The sequence below is a fragment of the Macrobrachium nipponense genome, chromosome 7 (genome assembly GCF_015104395.2).
Source record: "Macrobrachium nipponense isolate FS-2020 chromosome 7, ASM1510439v2, whole genome shotgun sequence".
Classification (NCBI taxonomy): domain Eukaryota; kingdom Metazoa; phylum Arthropoda; class Malacostraca; order Decapoda; family Palaemonidae; genus Macrobrachium; species Macrobrachium nipponense.
Window position 1 is genome coordinate 59,777,981 of NC_061109.1, and position 21,432 is coordinate 59,799,412.

The 21,432-nt window shown below is 33.9% G+C and overlaps 1 protein-coding gene across 1 annotated transcript in view; it reads left to right on the forward strand.

The window, feature by feature from the left end:
* Positions 1-3,794, forward strand: part of LOC135217399 (orexin receptor type 2-like) — a 119,127-nt gene extending 115,333 nt beyond the window's left edge. The window contains exons 8-9 of the mRNA XM_064253242.1: positions 975-1,122; positions 1,649-3,794. Of these exons, the coding sequence (XP_064109312.1) occupies positions 975-1,122; positions 1,649-2,202 (702 nt within the window). The 3' untranslated portion in view covers positions 2,203-3,794. The remainder of the gene's footprint in view (positions 1-974; positions 1,123-1,648) is intronic.
* The last annotated feature ends 17,638 nt before the right edge of the window (positions 3,795-21,432 follow it).

Genomic DNA, 21,432 nt, shown 5'->3' on the forward strand with positions numbered 1-21,432 from the left:
TATATATATATATATTATATATATATATATATATATATATATATATCATATAAAGTAAGTTTATCTAGAAAAACTTACCACATTCAACTCCCGAGAACTTTCAGCTATCATCCTCGAAAGTTTTTTTGACATTTCGACAAAATTTCTTTGTTAATTCGCTCGATCACCGAATCGAGTATTTGAAAATTCAATACGTTATATATATATATATATATATATATATATATATATATATATATATATATATATATATATATATATATATATTGAGCCGTTTCAATAAACTTGTAATTGCCTGATGGTGCGCGTTTCATAGTTTTGCATTGATTTGAGGAGATGGTTTATATATATGTCGATTAAATGAAGGAAATTTCGATTAGCAGTTATTTAAGGGTAATATACATATCATAACATACATACCTATATATAATATAAATAATATATATACTATATATATATACTGTATATATGGTAATATATGGTTTATAGACTGTGAAATGTTTGTATATGGAGTTTGCGTAAAGGTTTAAGAGAAATTAAGAGAACTTAAGTTTTACACACACACACACACGCACCTCACACACACCCCACACACCACACCACACACACACACACATATATATAATCTATATATATATATATATATATATATATATGTTTTTAATGATAAACAGAGAGAGAGAGAGAGCTTAACTACAGTATTACCATCTCCCAATACCTACTTGTAGCGGAATTTCTCTTTGATCTGTCTATGTAAAGTTAGTTTTCCTTCTAGGATATGAAATTTTAGTTTCAAAGCTGAATGGCTCTGGTATGATGTTATTTTTCTGTTACTCTGTGCTATTTTAAAGTTTATTGTTTGTGTACAAAAGAAATATATCCATATTGCATTTCGATATGTCTTGGGAACATATCGTTTGTATGCGACTAAACTGTTCCACCCGCTCATTTTTCTCTTCTTGTCACATTGTCAGTTGCCAGCCTGGTTCGCTAATGTCGAATTCTGGGCGTATTTCTTGGGCTACTGCAATTCAGCACTGAATCCTCTCTTGTACGGAGGCTTCAGTGACAACTTCAGGCTCGGTTTCAGGAATCTATTTCAAAAGAAGAGGTCCACTTCAGGCAAGTCAAACTTTTTTTTTTTATGTCAAGTCTTTTTTAATGTGAAGTTGAGGCGATTTTTTTTTATCAAGTCAGTGGCTTAAGGTCACACTCATATCACCATTTCAACAACTAAATATACATTTATTTTCACAGCCACAAGTTTAGTCCAGAATGAAGAGTGTCAAGGTAAAAACTACTAGATTTTTCGATCGGTATTTATAAGCTCTATTTTATCATTATCTTTATTTCTTGGTTTACTGCTATTACATAAATAAGGATTGCTTTTGCCGTATTATTGAGGAATTGTGTATTTATTCTCAATTTTAATGAAACGCATCACGTTTTTTTTTCATTCTGACTAACTTATGTGTTAACACAAACAAATATATATGTATATATATATATATATATATATATATATAATATATATATATATATATATATATATATACACACGTGTGTGTGTCTGTGTATGTATGTGTGCAAATGTGTAAATATTTTTCCACTCCCTTAATTATCTAATCTTTCAACCCCTTCCCCACAGATCAATTCCAGCTCCCCAGCACCGCAGTGGCCACCTCCTTGTCTCTCAACAGAGGAAGTTCCATCAAGTTCACGTTCCACCGGAAGTCCCTCCTGCTGCCGACGTTCTCCAACCCTCTGTCGCTCTCCTCTAAGGGGTCCATTAACAACGGCCTCTCCCGCTACGGCAAGGCGTCGCAATCGCGAAGGTCGTCTGAAACGACCTCCAACCAGCAACTCTCCAGGCAGTGCTCTCTTTCCAGCACTGGAACGGTGTTGCCGGCGGAGAGAGCGCCGAGCGGCAGCCAAGAAGGACTCCTCACCAACTCGCCATCTTTCCAGTTTAGCTCTCCTGACGATTCCCCGAAGAGGTCTGACCCGCTCGGTTTCCCTTCTGCGAGAGAAAGCCAGGCAAAGGACGAGAGGAAGGCCCTCCTTTGTGACAGCCCAGAGAAGAAAGACTGTGGTAGCAGCAACGGGCTCTTCAGAAACTCTCGCAACAGTTCCTTCAGCCAGAGATATAGGAGGGACACGTTTTCCAGCATCAGCGAGGAGGCCAGTCCTTCCAGCGATTAAAAGAATGCCTGGAAAGTTCCTTCCAGTGATTGATAAGATGCCTGGAAAGTTCCTTCCAGTGATTAAGAAGATGTCTGGAAAGTTCCCTCTAGTGATTAAGAAGATGTCTGGAAAGTTCCTTTCATTGTTGAAGAAGATACCTGGCAAGTTCCTTCCAGTGATGAAGAAGATACATCGAAAGTTCCTTCCAGTGATGAAGATGCCTGGAATATTCCTTCTAGTTAGGAGGAAGTGCCTGGAGAGTTCCTTCCAGTGATTAAGATGACGCCTGGAAAGTTCCCTCCAGTGATTAAAAAGATTCCTGGAAAGTTTCTTTCAGTGAGGAAGAATATACCTGGAAAGTTCCTTCCAGTGATTAAGAGGATGCCTGGAAAGTTTTTTTCAGTGATTAAGAGGATGCCTGGAAAGTTCCTTCCAGTGATGAAGAAGGTTCCAGGAAAGGTTTTTCTAGTGACTAAGAAAGTTCCAGGAAAGTTTTTTTCCAGTGACGAAGAAGTCTGGAAAGTTCCTTCCAGTGATTAAAAAGATGCCTGAAAAGTTTCTTTCAGTTAGGAAGAATATACCTGGAAAGTTCCTTCCAGTGATGTTGAAGATGCCTGGAAAGTTTTTTTCCAGTGATTAAGAAGATACTTGTAAAGTTCCTTCCAGTGATGAAGAAGATTCCTAGAGAGTTCTTTCCATTGATAAAGAAGATGCTTGGAAAGTTCGTTCCAGTGATGAAGATGCCTGGAATGTTCCTTCCAGTGATTAAAAAGATGCCTGGAAATTTCCTTCCAGTGATTAAGATGCCTGGAATATTCCTTCTAGTGATTAAGAAGATGCCTGGAAAGTTCCTTCCAGTGATCAAGAAGATGCCTGGGAAGTTCATTCAAGTGATAGAAGGTTCCTTACCAGTTAATAAAAGAAGATGCCTGGGAAGTTCATTCAAGTGATGGAAGGTTCCTTACCAGTTAATAAAAGAAGATGCCTGGAAAATTTGTCCAGTGATTAAGAAGATGTCTGGAAATACCTTCTAATGATTAAGAAGATGACTTGAAAGTTCTTTCCAGTGATTACGAAGGCACCTGGAAGGCTTATTTTGAAAACTGACTGTAAACTTAAGGAAACATGATATTGATCTCAAGTCTTAGTGCTATGTGCTATATGCCAGTGTTGCATTTGCATGAATAACCTAGACGTAGCTTTAATGTGTAACGATATTTACCAAAATATTAATGCTAAGGGACGCTGATAAGTGCAGTAATTTTCACGAAAGAATTTCTCGTATAGAACGTTCAAGCATTTCGGTTACCGAACAATAAGTGAATGCTTGAGTGAAGTATTGAATGACAAATGAACTTTTCTATTATTACTTACTTTAAACCTAGCAATGAATCCATTATTCTCTCGCCCAAAAAATATCTAGCCAATCTCTTCGCTTCTTAAAAATTGTTCTGCTAAGCTGTAAATGTTGAATGTGATATTTATCTGCAAGTTACACAAAAATTTCCATGTATCTATTAATATTTTGCCAGTATCTATGTCTATGTAATTGTCTGAATCTATTGGAAGTCAAAATCAAGCTATTTTTAATAGAAAATGTTTACTCTCTATCCGTTGCTCTTCTATTGAGTCCTTATACTATTTGTAATTTTTCCTACAGTATCTCAGAATAATAACCAAGAATGAAAAATATTCTTAGATTACCATGAATACATCTTACTTATAGATTGTCATTGGTATCAGGATAGTTATCTCTTGAGTTCATTTTTATCAGGATAATATTTCCTTGCCTCGTAATCTCTTTATGTGATGATAATTGTCCCCTCATTTAATCATCTGTTTATATCGGGATAACTATCACTTGAGGTCATTCTTTCATTACATCAGGATATTTAGCCATTGCTACGTTATTTCTCCATATCAGGATAATTACACTTTTAAGTCAATATTTCTTCGTATCATAGTCTTCTTTCATAATCTTCTTAAATCAAGATTATAACCCACTGATAATTACCTGATGAATTCAACAGGTTGAAAATCAAGATCATTATATCTAGATCTCAATAGTTCTTCAGATCAGGACAATTATAACTTGATTACAATGTCTCAAAATCAGAATAATTATCCCTTGATTTCAACATCTCTTCTAATCAGGATAATTATCCCTTGATTTCTCTCTTCAAAACAGGATAATTATACCTTGATTTCAATGTCTTAAAATCAGGGTAATTATTTCTTGATTTCAATGTCATCAAATCAGGGTAATTATTCTTTGATTTCAATGTCTTCAAATCATTATAATTATCCCTTGATTTTAATATCTTCAAATCAGGATAATAATTCCTTGATTTCAATGTCTTTAAATTAGGATATTATAATTTGATTTCAATATGCCTTCTATTCAAGACAATAGTTCAATATTACTTCAAATCATGACGATAGTTCTATATGTCTTTAAAGCTGGATAATAGTTCAGTATTTCTTTAAAGCAGGATGATAGTTCAGCATTTCTTCAGATCAGGATAATAATTCAATATTTTTTCAAATCAGAATAATAGTTCAACAATGCGCCAAATCAGGAATATTTCAATATTCTTCAATCAGGAAAATAATTAATTATTTCTTCAGATCGGGATAATTAGCACTTGAGTTCAAAGGAGTCTTTAGAAGACTGAAATAACTCAGAATTAATTCTGCATCGTCTTCTGTCTTTCCCTGGAGAATCTTAATACACAGGTGACAGAAATTCTCTCATTTGTGTCAATTACTGAAGTGTGTGTGAGACCATAGGTTTCCCTGGGCGGAAAACAGAAGAATCATTTAGGCTGAATTGTCGTTATGATGATTGGTAACTAATTAGGAGAAAGAGCGAGAGAGAGAGAGAGAGAGAGAGAGAGAATTGTGTTATGTATTTCATTTTCTGTAAACAGAACACAGAAATGCATTCAAAAGTCTGAGAGAGAGAGAGAGAGAGAGAGAGAGAGAGAGAGAGAGAGAGAGAGAGAGAGAGAGAGAGAGACAGAAATTTAGTTGTTGATTTTTTATAAAAGAGAAAAATTATATTTCGGAATCGTTGCTCTAAAAGCAAGTCACTGACAGGCACTTTGATTACTAAATATTTAAACAATTAAAAGTGTAAACAACTAACTAAGCACAAGTATTTTCATGTTCCTCCTAGTGCCTCGCGCAGGCCATGGGACCAATCTGACAGAGATTCAACGAAGGGAAAATGATAAGAATTGGATCCATATCACCTTTGGACAAGTCTGAAGAACCATGCACTTGATTTTGGGAGGTGGACCATCCTCAGGGCAGCACTAAGGTTAAACTTTAAGGTTACACTTTCGGAACTGGCTAAGATCCAACATTCTAACCTATGAGGTCAGAATAATGATAACGGGACCTCGGCTGACTAAAATATTTGTAGAAGAAAAATTAGAGGTTTAAACGTGTAAACACCAGCTATGGATGTAAACTTTATTCCCTAATATGTCTTAGATTGTTTGTTCCTAGTTGCTATGGTTCGTAACCATCGGCCCACCCACCGTTTGGGGAAGAATTTAGTTTGCTCTCTTTGCATAAACTGTTTTTGTAAGGTACCAGATGTTCCTGTGGGAGATTTATTAATATATTTTTTACCCTAAGGTAAGGCTTAGCAACGTCCTTTAGTCTATATTTTGATACTTATTTATCTCTGTGTGTCTTGGTACACTGATAAAAATTTAGCTCTATGATGATGGCTGTTGCTTGTTTCATTCAGGCGTGTGTGTGTGTTCAGATCATTATTCTTCAATGAAAGTAGATAAAATAAAATAAAATATGATTAACAGAAAAATCGAGTTCCTAATGAGTAATATGAAAATTATGAAAGTAGATAATACTTCTTCAAAAAAATCTGCAAACAGAAAAATAACAATAATTATAATTATTAATATTCTTATTGAATTTAGTTTACATCTGAACTGCATCCATCTTAATTTTCGTCGAGCTAGTCTATAATTGAACCGGCTATCCAAATGAGCCAAGAAAAAAAAACATACACACACACACATGAGTAACGAAAACAAAACAATAGATATTGCAAAGCACAGACATTCAAGATATATCAAATAAGGGTTTGAGACAATACAAACCAGCTTTATGACGCGTATCTTCCATTTGGATCGCTTGGTAATTCAGAGAGGGCTAACATGCTCTGATGATGGAATCTCTGTTTATTTTTAGGGCAAGTCATTATGGTGGCCCTCACTTCTCCAATGGGGCCAAGGTTCCTAACAACGACAAGTGGGGTTTTGGGGAGAGGGGTTGTGATAAGGGAGGAGATACCGAAAGCGTCACGCCATTAGTGTTTTTGTTCGTTCGCCATTGAAGCTCAGAATTGAAACTGCTCTGTGACGTTCTTTTGATTTCACTCTTATTTAACACTAATTTACAGTTTTCTTAGTTCCTGGTAGCTCTATCAATCATTTTTCCAAACAACTGTGCATTAAACAGGCTGTAGACGACTTGATAAAAGAAACTATATTGCTTTGAATTCTCGTTGGATAATACCCTGATGTTGACTGATTTTAAGAAGTTTAGGGACTTTTGGCCATTCAGTGAGTAGGAAGAGGGAGTTGGATTGGGTGCGCAGCCAGATAGAGAAATCCAGAAAACAAAGGAAATGAAGTACAAGGATCTAAAAGTGGAACTGCGAGAAATTCCCACATTTGTGCTGAAAAATACCGTTAGAGGTGTTGGACAGCTAGACAAAAGAAAGGACTCAAGAAGGAAGTCAAGCAAAAATTGCCAAGAAGTGGAAGCTTTTAGGGGCCAACGGTACGCAGCAAACACCTTTAGTGATGCCTTCAGAGCACCTATTACTGACGGCATCACCCCTCTAAAGGATGAACGATGACACCGACATGAGTGTTACTACTCTCCGCTTAGGTAAAAATTAACTACAAAAACTGCTGTATTTTGCAGCGTACATCATCATCATATTTAAAGCATAGATATAGGATTCATCTTGAATCAGTCCTGAAGCTAAAAAAGGTACAGGTGATAATGAAATGCCAAAGGAGAGGTAGAGAAGAAAATGAAGAAGAAAAATATAAGAAGTCTGAAAAGGGTAGGTAACACCAACCAGTCTCGGGTAATGTGATGGAAATAATTTCTGGAATGGGAGGAAATAGTCCCCAAGGGACTCATCCAGTGGAGAAATATTATTGAGGTTTAAATATGTACATGCGTGAGAACTCACGTTTATATGCACAGTTTACACACATGCTTATATGGACAAGTTTACACACACACACACACACACACACACACACGGTATGTATACAATTTACACAAACGTATAAATGCGCTTATATTCATACATTTCACACACACAGACACACTTTTATGCATATATTTTACAAACACTTGCATATATGTACAATTTTCACACACACGACCTTATATGCATACAATTTGCACACAAACACACACTTATACATACATTTTTCACTCAAACACACGGTTATATACTTACATTATGCGCACACATGCGCCCTCTTATATGCATGTTTACGCTCACACACACACACACACACACTTAAATGCATGCAGCTTACGCTCACACACACAAACACACACACACACACACACTTAAATGCATGCAGCTTACACACACAAACTTATATAGGTACAGATACGCCTAGACAACCAAGGCTTTGTGCCGAAGTCCACAGATATATATATATATATATATATATATATATATATATATATATATATATATATAGATAGATATATATATATATATATATATATATATATATATATATATATATATGTATATATACATATACACACACACACACACACACACACACATATATATATATATATATATATATATATATATATATATATATATATATATATATAGAGAGAGAGAGAGAGAGAGAGAGAGAGAGAGAGAGAGAGAGAGAGAGAGGATAAAGTTAAAGTTTGTCCTAAAGTATTCATCGGGATGGAGAGGTTGGTCTTCTTTATAGCTTCCCTCTCTCTCCCAGTGGAGATAATTCTCTCTCTCTCTCCTCTCTCTCTCTCTCTCTCTCCTCTCTCTCTGTCCAGCTTTCCATTGGTATGTTTTGGAACTGTGGCTGGGAAGTTTTCTTTTTTAAATGACTGTGAAGGATCCCCTTTATAGCAAGTAAATCCAGGCTACGGTTGTGATTCAACACAAGAATAAGAATGGGATTTAACTATCTGTGTATCGATACGTACGCACACGAAACACACACACACACAAACACACATATATACATTTATGATGCTGAGGAAATTATTGTTCAGGTAGTCAGCTATGCTTCAGCAGTTAATGGATGAAAGTGACAAAGGAAGCGTTCTTCTGACAAAGAATGAGAGTATGAGAAGAATGAGCGTTTATGACAAAGAAAGTGCCTGATAAAGAAATGGTTTTTCTGAAAAAAGTCCCCACAAAGAGAGAGTGTTTCTGTCAATGACAAAGTCTGACAAGGAAAATGTATTTCTGACAAAGAAAGAATCTTTGACAAAGAAAGTTACGGCCAAAGAAATTATATTACTATCAAAGAAATAAATCTTCTGACAATGAAAGAATGTCTCTAACAAAGAAAATAAGATTCTCTAACACACACACACACACACACACACACACACAGAGAGAGAGAGAGAGAGAGAGAGTCTTTGGAAAGCAAAGCGAATTAAGAATCATGAGCAGACACAAGATCTCTTGTACAAGAGTTGGGTACAGATTACAACTAATGTACGAAATAACGACATTTTCGAATGTAAACAAACCGCCAAGTCCCAGCGATGACGCAATACGTCGGAGTTGATAAAATTTGCGAGTGACACCTTTCTTGATGTTTGTTTTCATTGCAAGCATGTTATCTCAAGAGCGACCCAGTTCCAACAAATATACAGCACTCATTCAAGGCTAAGACATAAGTATTGTTTACAAATGTGTCATGTTCGAGCAAGGAATATGCGTATTATGTTTACTTCAAATCAATTACATCTACATATTCATATGAGCTTAGTTTTCGAATCAACAGTGTTTTATATTTGATCTAATATGTTCTAAACTGACACTCTTTCTTCGTAAAACAAAGAAAGGCCGAGAGTGTGAACTAAACAACTACAACAAAAATAGCAATTAGAATACAGTGAAAGGCAATTATCTTCAGTCCTGCTAACAAAAGCAGACGAACTGTAGAGCAAAAAGCCATTAACTGCTTCTTTAAGAAAGAGAAAACTCGTAAAAGTTGAAAGACACCTTGGGCTTCTCAGCGTCTCACTCATAAAACCAACTCGGGCTCCATTCATAAAAACAATGCCATTGTTTACGTTTCACAATACGTCAGAACGCAGAGTGCCAGGTGGGATCACAATAGAGGAATAAGAAGAGTGCTTTTGGAAAACGATATTGTCAGCGACAGGAACTGATAACGAGCTATCATTTTCACGGAAGGCGTGATTTCGTAAGTAATACTGTAAAAGTAGTAATGATCCTCACTAACGCATCTTAGTAATAAAAAAAAATAAGGCTACGACAAATGAAAGGGAATAAGCTTCATTATTATTGCCATTGCTTTGATTAAAGTTCATGTTGAAGTTACAGATAAGCTGATTCTTCAGATGCCTCATTAATTAAAACCGTCATTAATGTAACGTACAATAAACCTTGAAGCATATAATCAGGTTATAAGATTGGGGAAAAATTCTTTATTGAATCAATTACATTAAGAAAAAAGTAAAATATGCGTAGAAGTTTCTTCTGAGCAATCGAGTTATCTGTACAACGTGTAATACTGTATAAAACTATCAATTATGAACGTAAGTGCTTCAGTTACCCCAAAGATGCGTCAAAGTAAGGGTGCGTCGCACGCCTTCGGAAAGCGCTACCAGAAGCAGGATCCATGGCTAATTTTAACATTAAATAAAAAAAAATTACTGAGACTTGAGGGCTGCAATTAGGGATGTTGGATGATTTGAGAATAAATGATCAATGTACCAATTAGTGGTTTTTAATAAGGGCGGACAAAATAAAGTGCAGATGGACAGAAAGCCGAGACAATAACTTTTTTTACAGAAAACTAATAAAATATCAATCATTCATGAAAACTTATATTCTAATCTATTTGTTCATTTTAATTTATTTTTATTTTTTTAATAGGTGATCTCTTCTTTCTGTATTTTCTATTATCTCCTTCAAATGAACACTGTAATCTTTTGAAGCTTGAATTACAAGTTGCTGGCCCTTGTGGTGGGCTTGTCCTTTATGAATATAATAATAATAATAATTGAGAAAAAATATGATTCCTTTTTACACAGTGTATCACTACACAAACAAAATGAAAGAGGAAGACACACACACACACACACACATATATATATATATATATATATATATATATATATATATATATATATATATATACTTATATATATATATATATAATCTATATATATGTGTGTGTGTGTGTATATATACTTATATATAATAGTATATATATATATATATATATATATATATATATATATATAATATACATATATATATATACATAATATATATATATATATATATATGTATGCATATATATATATATATATATATACATACATATATATATATATAGTATATATATATATATATTATTAATATCATATATATATTATATATATAATCTATATATATATATATATATATATATAGATATATATATATATATATTACATATATATATAATATATATGTAACACGAATAACGTCAGCCCTCGCCGAAAACCTAACTAGGTAAAAACGAAAGCTTTTTCCTTCTTTTTCCATTCCGCCATGGAAACTCTCCTCAAAGGTCAGGATCTATAAAAAGGAGACGTCACGTACAGTCCTTTCGGCGGGAGAAGGAACTCTGTCGCGTCCCAAATAACCAGGACCCAGAGACGTTCCACCGTTCCACGGCGTTCGTTCCGCGATCTGGTGGTGGTGGGGAACTTTATACTGCTGGTTTTCGTTTTAAGAACTTTAAAAATGGTTTTGGTATCAGGTTGTATGTATGAGTGTCTGTCCATACACACACACACACACACACACATGCACACTTATGTACTTGAATATGCATGTATATATACATATATATATATATGATATACATATATATATATATATATAATATATATATATATATATATATATATATATATTATAGTGATTAAAATATACATTACAGCTGTATCATACAGGTGTTTTGAAGAGCTGACTTATCAGGATTCCTTCACCAAAAGTACCTTAGGTCTATCTGTTTTCTAATGATAATGTACATTTAACCTTGTGAAGTTATTATACATGCCCTATTCCCATATTATATATATATATGTATATATATGTATATATATGCATACATGTATATATGTATGTCTATGTTTATATATGTATACATGTACTTCTACCAAACAATTATCGCCAAACTCAAGACTATAATCCACTCGTATTAAAATGCTTCTACCATACTTAACCTGATAGCTTTCTACCTTACTGATAAAAAACATTATAATTAACCTATTACGGAAAATATATACAAAAGAAAACAACACATACATGGTAACTTAAGCAAAAACAAAAGCTATAATCAACATGTTTCTAATTATAAAAGTTACCGGAAGATTTTTAGCGGAAAATGAGATGTATCGTTTTAATCATTAAAAATCTTATCTGGTCTTCTTATTTCCAGAAAACTTTACACTCCATCTAATAAATTTAACATTTTTCCATTAATAATGAGGTTCATTCTATTATCAATATTATCATTATATTATTATTCAGAAGATGAAACCTATTAATATGGAACAAGACCACCGGAGGCGCAACTGACTTCATTAGAAAGAATTAAGAGAAGTTAATGGGAAATACAGAAAGAAAAGATCAGTTATTAGCAAATGAAAAATATAAATTGATAAATTTCATATACCAATAGTTAAAAGTATAAATAAATTATTAAAATACAAGGTGAATTGTTCTAGGGTAGTAATGCATTTCCATCTTCGCATGAGCCTTTGAGGTTCGCGTTGAAGCAAATGATTAAAGCGATTTAATACAGGCTTCCATGCGAGAGCTAGAATGTTGAACGAGGAGAAGACAACAATCAGCAGTCTAGAATGTTGAACGAGAACATCTTAATAAAGAGAAACAACACTCAACGTTAGAAACACTCGCCAAAAGAGAGTTCAACTTCCTTCTCCTCCACTCGACCAGTATAGCGAATGGGATAGTGTTAGTGACAGGCTATTGTGGTCAAGTGCGAATTAGATGAATGACATTGTAGGAGGTTTATTCTTACAGACTCGTCAGTGAATGAGGTAAGGGAGGGAAAACAAATGTATGAGAAAACGACTTAGTAATAACAACCAGGAGATGGTCATATGAAGAAAAATGAGGTGTATATGCATTTTCATGGCAACTGCACAAAAGTCTTTATAAAACGTTGACTTAGATTAAGAAGGCCATATGATTCCCATCGAAAGGTGACTAAGAAAAGTGGTTAAGTTTCAAAGGGTTTCAGAAGCTTTGTGTGGACCTATGGACTCAGGTCATCAACTGAAGAGGTTTTATAGTCACCAACGGCTTCAAAAGAATGGAATTTTGGTCGTTTTGGCAAAACTCAACTTCATACAGAGATACACACAATCGTGATACATTTCGATACGCAAATTAATCTTCTTCATAGCTTTGCGGTGACACTGACGATAGCATGTGAATGTGATGAATATATGTATAGAAATAAATTATCTAATGAATGTATATATCTATATATATATATAATGGTATCTAAAATTATATAATATGAATATAGATTAATTTATATATTATATCTGTGTTATAAATAATATTATAAATATATATATGTATATAAATTTAATATAATCTGGAATATATATAAATATATAATGTATATCAATATATAATATGAGTATATATATATATATATATATATATATATATATATATATATATATATGTATATATATATATATATATATATTATATATATATATATATATATATATATATACTATATATATATATATATATATAAATATATATATACATATATATATATATATCTAGTATATATATATATATATAATATATATATATATATATATACGTATGTTTGTATATATATATGCACACATATTCTATATATAACTATTTATATATATATATATATATATATATATATATATATATATATATATATATATATATATATATATATATACAGAGAGAGAGAGAGAGAGAGAGAGAGAGAGAGAGAGAGACTGTTGCTAATCAAACTCAACAGAAGTAACTGTAGTACTATTTCTTCAGTACAGATGATCAAAATAAGAAGTCAGGGTTATTGTTTCATATGCATTCCAGGGTTTTGTCAGTTTCCCTTTTTTCATTATGAACAACGCATAAACAAAAAAATAAATATATTAGTCTCGGTTATTTTTCCATTCCCTGAATCCAGCAACATGAAAACCTTTGCGAGGAAAAAGTTGAAGAAGATATTTCTAATTGGAATACCTCAGTAACTATTATTTTATTCTTCAATGAGAAATGGCGAATAATTTACAATATACGTCGAAATTTTTTAAAAACCATGGAACGCTGAGACCGTAAGGCTAAGGAATTTGCAATAAAATAGACATTTGCAGTCATTGAGAGAGAGAGAGAGAGAGAGAGAGAGAGAGAGAGAGAGAGAGAGAGAGAGAGAGAGAGAGAGAGGTGTCTAAAATTATTACAAAGAGTAAGGGAGAGAGAGAGCCTGAAACGCCCTTTATGGAAAGGTATTGGCTGTAAAATAGATTAAGAATACTTTAAAATAACGAAAATGAAAAGCACTTTCTAGAACAAACAGAAAATTATATAACAACAGTGAAAATGGATGAAGTTAAGGGTACTTTTATCTACCATTCATTTCATTACCTATAGCAACAAAACAAATACACCTTGTTAAAACAAAACAAAATATAAAATTAAATAAAAAAAACTCCATTTCTTCATCACTGAATAGCATCATTGTCATCCCTCAAAACATGAATATTGGTTTGAAGGTTATTCGATACAGTTCTGCTCATGTTATGGTTTCTAGACTGTGTTTTGCTATCGAGTTTCTGTGTATATTTCTTCTTTATCTGTTGATGTTTTTGTGTTTATTTGTCTCAGTAATGTCGGAGAGGCTAGATATCATTTACGGGAATAATGTTTGTTTGATCAAATGTGCAAGATGATTTGATATTCGTTATTACTTGTTTTTTCGCCGATTTTTTTCCATAAACGTATCTTATAATGGCAGAATTAATATTATTAGTAGTTAGTACTAGTAGTAGTTCTTCATTATGTTACTTTATTATATGATGGCCGATATTTAAATAATGAATTCTAAAGAAAGTTTCTGAAAAACTTGGATATATTATTTTTTTCTCTTGCTCTAATATTATTATATATATATATATATATAATTATAATAATCTATATATATATATGTGTTATAATATATACATTATGTATATATATATATATATATATCTTATATATTATATAATATATATAGACATATAATTTAATGTATGTATTGATATGTACAACATACATATAATACGTTATATTTATATTTAATATAATAATGTATATATATTATTTATATATATATATATATATATATATATGGTTATATGTATATTGTATTTATTAATTACACATATATATGTGTAAATGAATTCTTATGTTAAAACAGGATACGTCTCAAGTATAAAAGGTACATTAAAACACTCTGGCTTGAAGCTAAAGACTATATTTCGTTGGACTGACTCCCACCCTCATCAATCACTTTTTAGATGCCTTAATAATCGGAACTAGTAACAACTACAGATTCACTGTCTTCAGGTAAGCGACATTCTCACTTTCAGAAACAATCAGAAATAAACTTATCTTGTTAAAATATCCCAGGCACATAATAGAGAAAACCATACATGAAGCAAAGAGCATTTTTTACAAACCCACAGAAAACAAAGAAAAGGAAAAATACACAAACAAAATTTACGAGAGATCACACAAACCTTAGGCCACCTCAACCCTTTCATCTGTATAAGCGCTCAGTTAGATATGGACAACATAGTTCGGCAATTTTCCATTATATAAATAACTCGAACCATACCATGGGTTGGAACTCATCCAGAATTTTATACAAGAGCAGCTGTCGATACAAATGTCAGATGGTAGAATCTTCACTGATAAAACAGCAAGATAATAGGATCAACCTTTCCAATGGAGCCTGGGACTCTGACCGTATAGACAATATCTTCCTTAAGGCAACGATGAAGTGGGTTAAGAAAATTAACAGAACCAGTGTCGGCTTAGCGGTGACCCCAGGCATCACCTAAGGGCATATCTCCCACTATATATTTCGCAAATGTAACTTCTGTCATCAACAACTTGATAAGGGTGTGAGTTAGTCCACTGAAATAGTCCCTAGCTTTAAACCAAAGTGTTTTAATGGGCCTTTTATACTCCAGACACACACACACACACACACATATTTGAATGAAATCGAAAAACTAAGACGAAAAAGAGTCTCGTCGTGTGACGTCTCTTGCCCTTATCTATCTACTGAATTGAGCCATTCCAAAACCTTTTTTCTTTTTCGAACTAGTCGAGTAACAAAAGTTGCTTTCCCAAAATCAAGTTCAAATGAATTCAGGCGCGCGCTTAATGATCTACGTCACTGTATCGAAAATTAATGATTCTTTTAAATTCTGTTGTTCGTTGGGTCAATTTTGTCTGTTTTTAGTGGAATTTGAAGGGACAGGAATTGTTATTGAGTGTTGAAGGTTTAAAAAAAGTGAGGATGGGTCTGTTCCAGCTTAAATAAGTATATCTGAAAACGACAGGTATATGTATGTATGAGAGGGAGTGGACGTTTTATCTTTCTCGTGGTCAGGTCGGCCACTTGACCTCTTTGTGATTATGGGACCTGGGTTCATTTCCCGGTACCGGACATCACAATTTCTTCAGAAATTTCTTTGAACTTGGATCATCAGGCTTTGTAGTGACAAGCGTGTCCAAAAAAGAGCAAAGAATTCAAGAAGTTAAAAGGGCATTATGATTATTACAGTTGCACATATACATATATTTATAGGCATCAAGCTACAAATGTCCGCTAATATCTAATTCTCTCTACCTCGGAATTAATATGTTTTTCTATATGTTAACCAAAGGGGAATTTTTTAGTTGATAATAATTTCGTCTATTCATGGACACAAACTACGAAATCAAGAAATCAGGACGCACAGTGACGCACTTTTAACCACACGGTGGTGTTCATTTCTCTTTATATATATATATATATATATATATATATATATATATATATATATATATATATAATGTGCATATATATATATATATGTATACTATATATGATATATATATATATATATATATATATATATATAGTATATATATATATAGTCTTTCAGACAACGAATAAGATCAACTATTCAATGTCTTTATCTTGCCTAGCCCCGAAGAATACAGGTATGAAAACAGCCGGGACATATGGTAGACAGCTTCTTCATGGAAGGAAGGGTGTAAGACAGGGAAACCGTAAGCTGAGAGAGAATTCCCAGACTTTGTAGTAGGGCTAACGGTGCAACCAGCGAAACGTCTTATCCACAGAGCATATGTGAGCAGGAATCCTGTCGAGTGTTACTTGTGGCGACGAGTACGCTTCAGAGAGAGAGAGAGAGAGAGAGAGAGAGAGAGAGAGAGAGCACATTCCTTATCAATGTCGAATGACCTACTTCGACCCTAAAAGTTCAAGATAAATTGGGCTTCCTTTTTACGAAAAAATGGTCTAATTCCATCCAATTACTCTCCATCCATTATTCAGTTGGTCTTTACCATCGGGTTAGATACAGTTTTACTTCACAAATATACAAACAGTACGTTAACAAATAAATATCAATTCTCTCACGACAGATTTCTTTGAAGAATCTTCCTTTTTAATGAAGTGGACTATTCTGGAGTATTTGTCTCATTCTTTTGATCTAAAATCCTCTAGAATTATCCTTTGAAGTCTCTTCTAGTGTACTGTAGTCTACTCCGTTGGAGCATTAAATTCATTATTCGTATTCATTTTATGCGTTAATTTTCTACAATACTGATTAAACACACGCTCACGGCATCTCTCTCTCTCTCTCTGTCTCTCTCTCTCTCTCTCTCTCTCTCTCTCTCTCTCTCCTTCACATACCTACGGCATTGGATGAGCAAAGTAATATGTATATCTCATTGTTAACCATATATGCTTCTGACAAAGCCGAAGCCAATCTCTCTCTCTCTCTTTCTTTCTCTCTCTCTCTCTCTCTCTCTCTCCTTCACATACCTACGGTATTGGTTGAGCAAAATATGTATATCTCATTGTTAACCATATGTCCTTCTGACAAAGCCGAAGCCAATCTCTCTCTCTCTCTCTCTCTCTCTCCTTCACATACCTACGGTATTGGTTGAGCAAAATATGTATATCTCATTGTTAACCATATGTCCTTCTGACAAAGCCGAAGCCAATCTCTCTCTCTCTCTCTCTCTCTCTTCTCTCTCTCTCTCTCTCTCTCTCATCAAAATGGTCAATTCTCGCTATTTTATTTCAGCCGACTAAATTCATTTTGTCTCACCAAGGACTAGTGATCCAATTAATATTTTCGTGGTAGCTTTTGCAAATTACTTGTCTTACACTTTGACTAGTTTATTATATCATTATGGTGTTTTGTTTTGCATTTAGATGAATATTTCTTCCTTTTATCCTTCTTTCACTTCCCTGTATATTCATTATTCTTTTCTTACGGTCTTATTCATTTTAATTCGATACTTCTCGAGTGTAACGAAGCGGTCGGATACTGTTTAAGAATGTGAATATTCTTTGCCATTCTTTAATTATTCATCTATTGGTAAAATCTACAGAAAACCCGAATTGTCAATGAATATTGTTGATTATAATGTATTTGTATTTATAATAAAAAATATTTACTCTTATTTATTACAGAATTAAAAATAATACTGTTGACAATCTGTTTCCACTGCCCTCTTATCTTATATATATATATACTATATATATATATATATATATATATATATATATATATATATATATATATATATATGTATATATATATATATATATATATACTATATATATATATATACTATATATATATATATATATATAAAGATATATGCCACGAGGGAAAATAAACAACGGAGTATCCGCGAGGTCTTTCGACGTTCAAACGTCCTTTTTACTTAGCTAAGTAAAGGGACGTTTGAACGTCGAAAGATCTCACGGATACTCCGTTGTTTATTTTCCCTCGTGGCATATATCTTTTATATATATATATATATATATATAATATATATATATATATATTATATATATATATATATATATATATATATATATATAAGATAAATTGAACCAATATACAATGAAATACAACAATTTGGACCATTCAATACCTACCTTAATATGTACTACTGATATGTACTACATAGTACCTGTAAATAAAGTGTATTAGGTGTACGTACATACGTACGTATGTACACTTAACTTTACGAAACACATTAAAAAATGTCAGGAAACATAGACTAAACTTTACGAACCACATTAACAAAACTGTAACACTTAACTTTACAAAAAACTTCAAATTTAATTTTTTTTTCAGGAAAACATAGACTAAACTTTACGAAACACATGAACAAAACCGTAACACTTAACTTTGCAAAAAACTTAAAATTAAATTTCTTTTTTTTTTTGTTTTTTTCTTGGTTTTTTGAATTTTTCATAATTTTATTTTGGTACTTTTTTTTTTTTTTTTTTTTTTTTTTTACAAAATTTAATTTGCAATTTACTTCACCGGCTTTTCTTCTCTTTCTGTTTTTTTGTAGGCTAATCACTTTTGGAATATTCCCGTTTGCTGACTCCTACTAAAGACCTCTATAAAAAATAACTATCCAAGGAAGATTGCTTCTGCCTCCTTTTGACAATGTTCCAGAAACGACTCAGGCAAACGTCATCGAACTGAGCAAGCATACGGCCTGTGTAAGCCTTTTCGGGGTGTCTCTTTTCTACAAATAATTGCACCTTATGAAAAGCAGCTAGAGCATCCTTAATTTCTGAACGACGTTATGTTGCATGGCCTCCAACTCCTTCAGGTCATCCGTCGTAAGCTCCTCTTGTTGCTCCTCGAGAAGGTCATTGATGTCATCCTCGTCGATGACCAGCCCCATGGACTTGCTGAGTGCAACGATCTCGTCAAGATCTGGTTGCGAAACAGTTTCAGGATCGTCAACTGTTTCTGAATCTGCACCAGCTTCGCCCAAGTCGAATCCCTCGACCTCGAAGTCTCGGGTTGATACGGCATCAGGCCATAGTTTCCTCCACGAAGAATTCAAGGTTCGCCTCGAAACCTCCTGCCAAGCTTGATCGATGAGTCGGATACATATCACAACATCGAAATGCTCCTTCCAAAATTCACGCAAAGTGAGGCTTGTAGTATCGGTGATGTCGAAACAGCTCTTGAAAAGATGTTTTGTATACAGCTTCTTGAAGTTTGATATCACTTGCTGGTCCATGGGCTGGAGGAGAGGGGTGGTGTTAGGCGGAAGGTAAAGAACCTTGATGAAAGAATACTCTGCTAGGATATCTTCCTCGAGGCCAGGAGGGTGAGTAGGGGCATTGTCCAACAACAGCAGACATTTCAGAGGGAGGCGCTTCTATTCCAAGAATTTCTTCACTGTCGGGCTGAAACACAGATTTACCCACTCAGTGAACAAAAGTCTTGTTACCCAGTCTTTCGCATTAGTCCTCCACATCACTGGAAGCTTCTCCTTTAGCACTTTGTAGGCCTTGAAGGCTCGAGGAGTCTCTGAATGATACAACAAGTAGGGGGCTTCACCTTTAGCAATACCCCACTTGGACGTTATCGAACAAGGCCAGTCTCATCTCAGTTGGAAGGACTTTGCTGTGAGAACTGTAGCCTTCGTTGATCATCATCTTGTCGAACGTCTTAATAAAGGCTTCGGCCGCTTTCATGTCCGAGCTGGCCGCCTCCCCATGCTGCACCACCGAAAAGATGCCAGTCCATTTCTGGAATTTTTCAAACCACCCATGAGAAGCCTTGAAGTCTGGGGTTGGCTTCGATGTCCCTTCTCCTCCGTCATCTTCGGCCTGGGCAATCAAATCGCCAAAAATAGCGCTGGCCTTGTGGGAGATTGCCGTCTCGGTAATCGTATTGCCAGTGATTTCTTTATCTTTTATCCAGACAAGAAGTAGCCTCTCCATCTCGTTGTGCACGTGGCTCCTCTTGTTAGACAAAATAGTCATGCCCTTGGAAGGTGTAGCTGCTTTGATGGCTTCCTTCTGCTTAAGGATGGTGCCTATTGTCAACGGATTTCGGCCGTATTCCTTAGCGATCACACTCAACCGCATGCCAGCTTCATATTTTTGAATGATCTCCATCTTCGTCTCCATAAAAAGCATCCTCTTCTTTCCGTGAACTTCAGCAACTTTCTTTGGACCCATGACTACGTATATACTGTACGTAATTTAGTTATGTAGTACATGTACTAAAGTTCTCACACAACACAATAAAGTAATACAACGAAATCACTAACGAATTTACGTTAATAAACGAAATCGTATAGAATGAACGAATTCCGCATGCATACGATAATACTAGTGCGAAGCAATTGCTGAAGAAGAATGCCTTTACGTAGATGCATAATGGGAGAGATGCTGACCAATAGGAGGGCAGAATCTTATGGCGGTGACTAGCATCAGGAACCAATGGGAGAGTGGGAGGATGGTGGCAAGTCTACTCAGTTGGCAGCGTGTGAGTTTTAAAATTGTTATCGGTGGTCTGGGCGAGTCTCAGGACTTTAAAGCAACAACCTTTCGTAACCTGAACTATTTTCGTATGTAGAGCCAAAAAAATCTTTGTATTTGCTTTTGTAACTTGAATTTTTCGTAAGCTGGGACTTGCGTATGTTTGAGGTTACCACTGTATATATATATATATATATATATATATATATATATATATATATATATATATATATATATATATTATATATAATATATATAATATATATATATGTAAGTGTTTACATAATAAAAAATATGGAATGTTAGT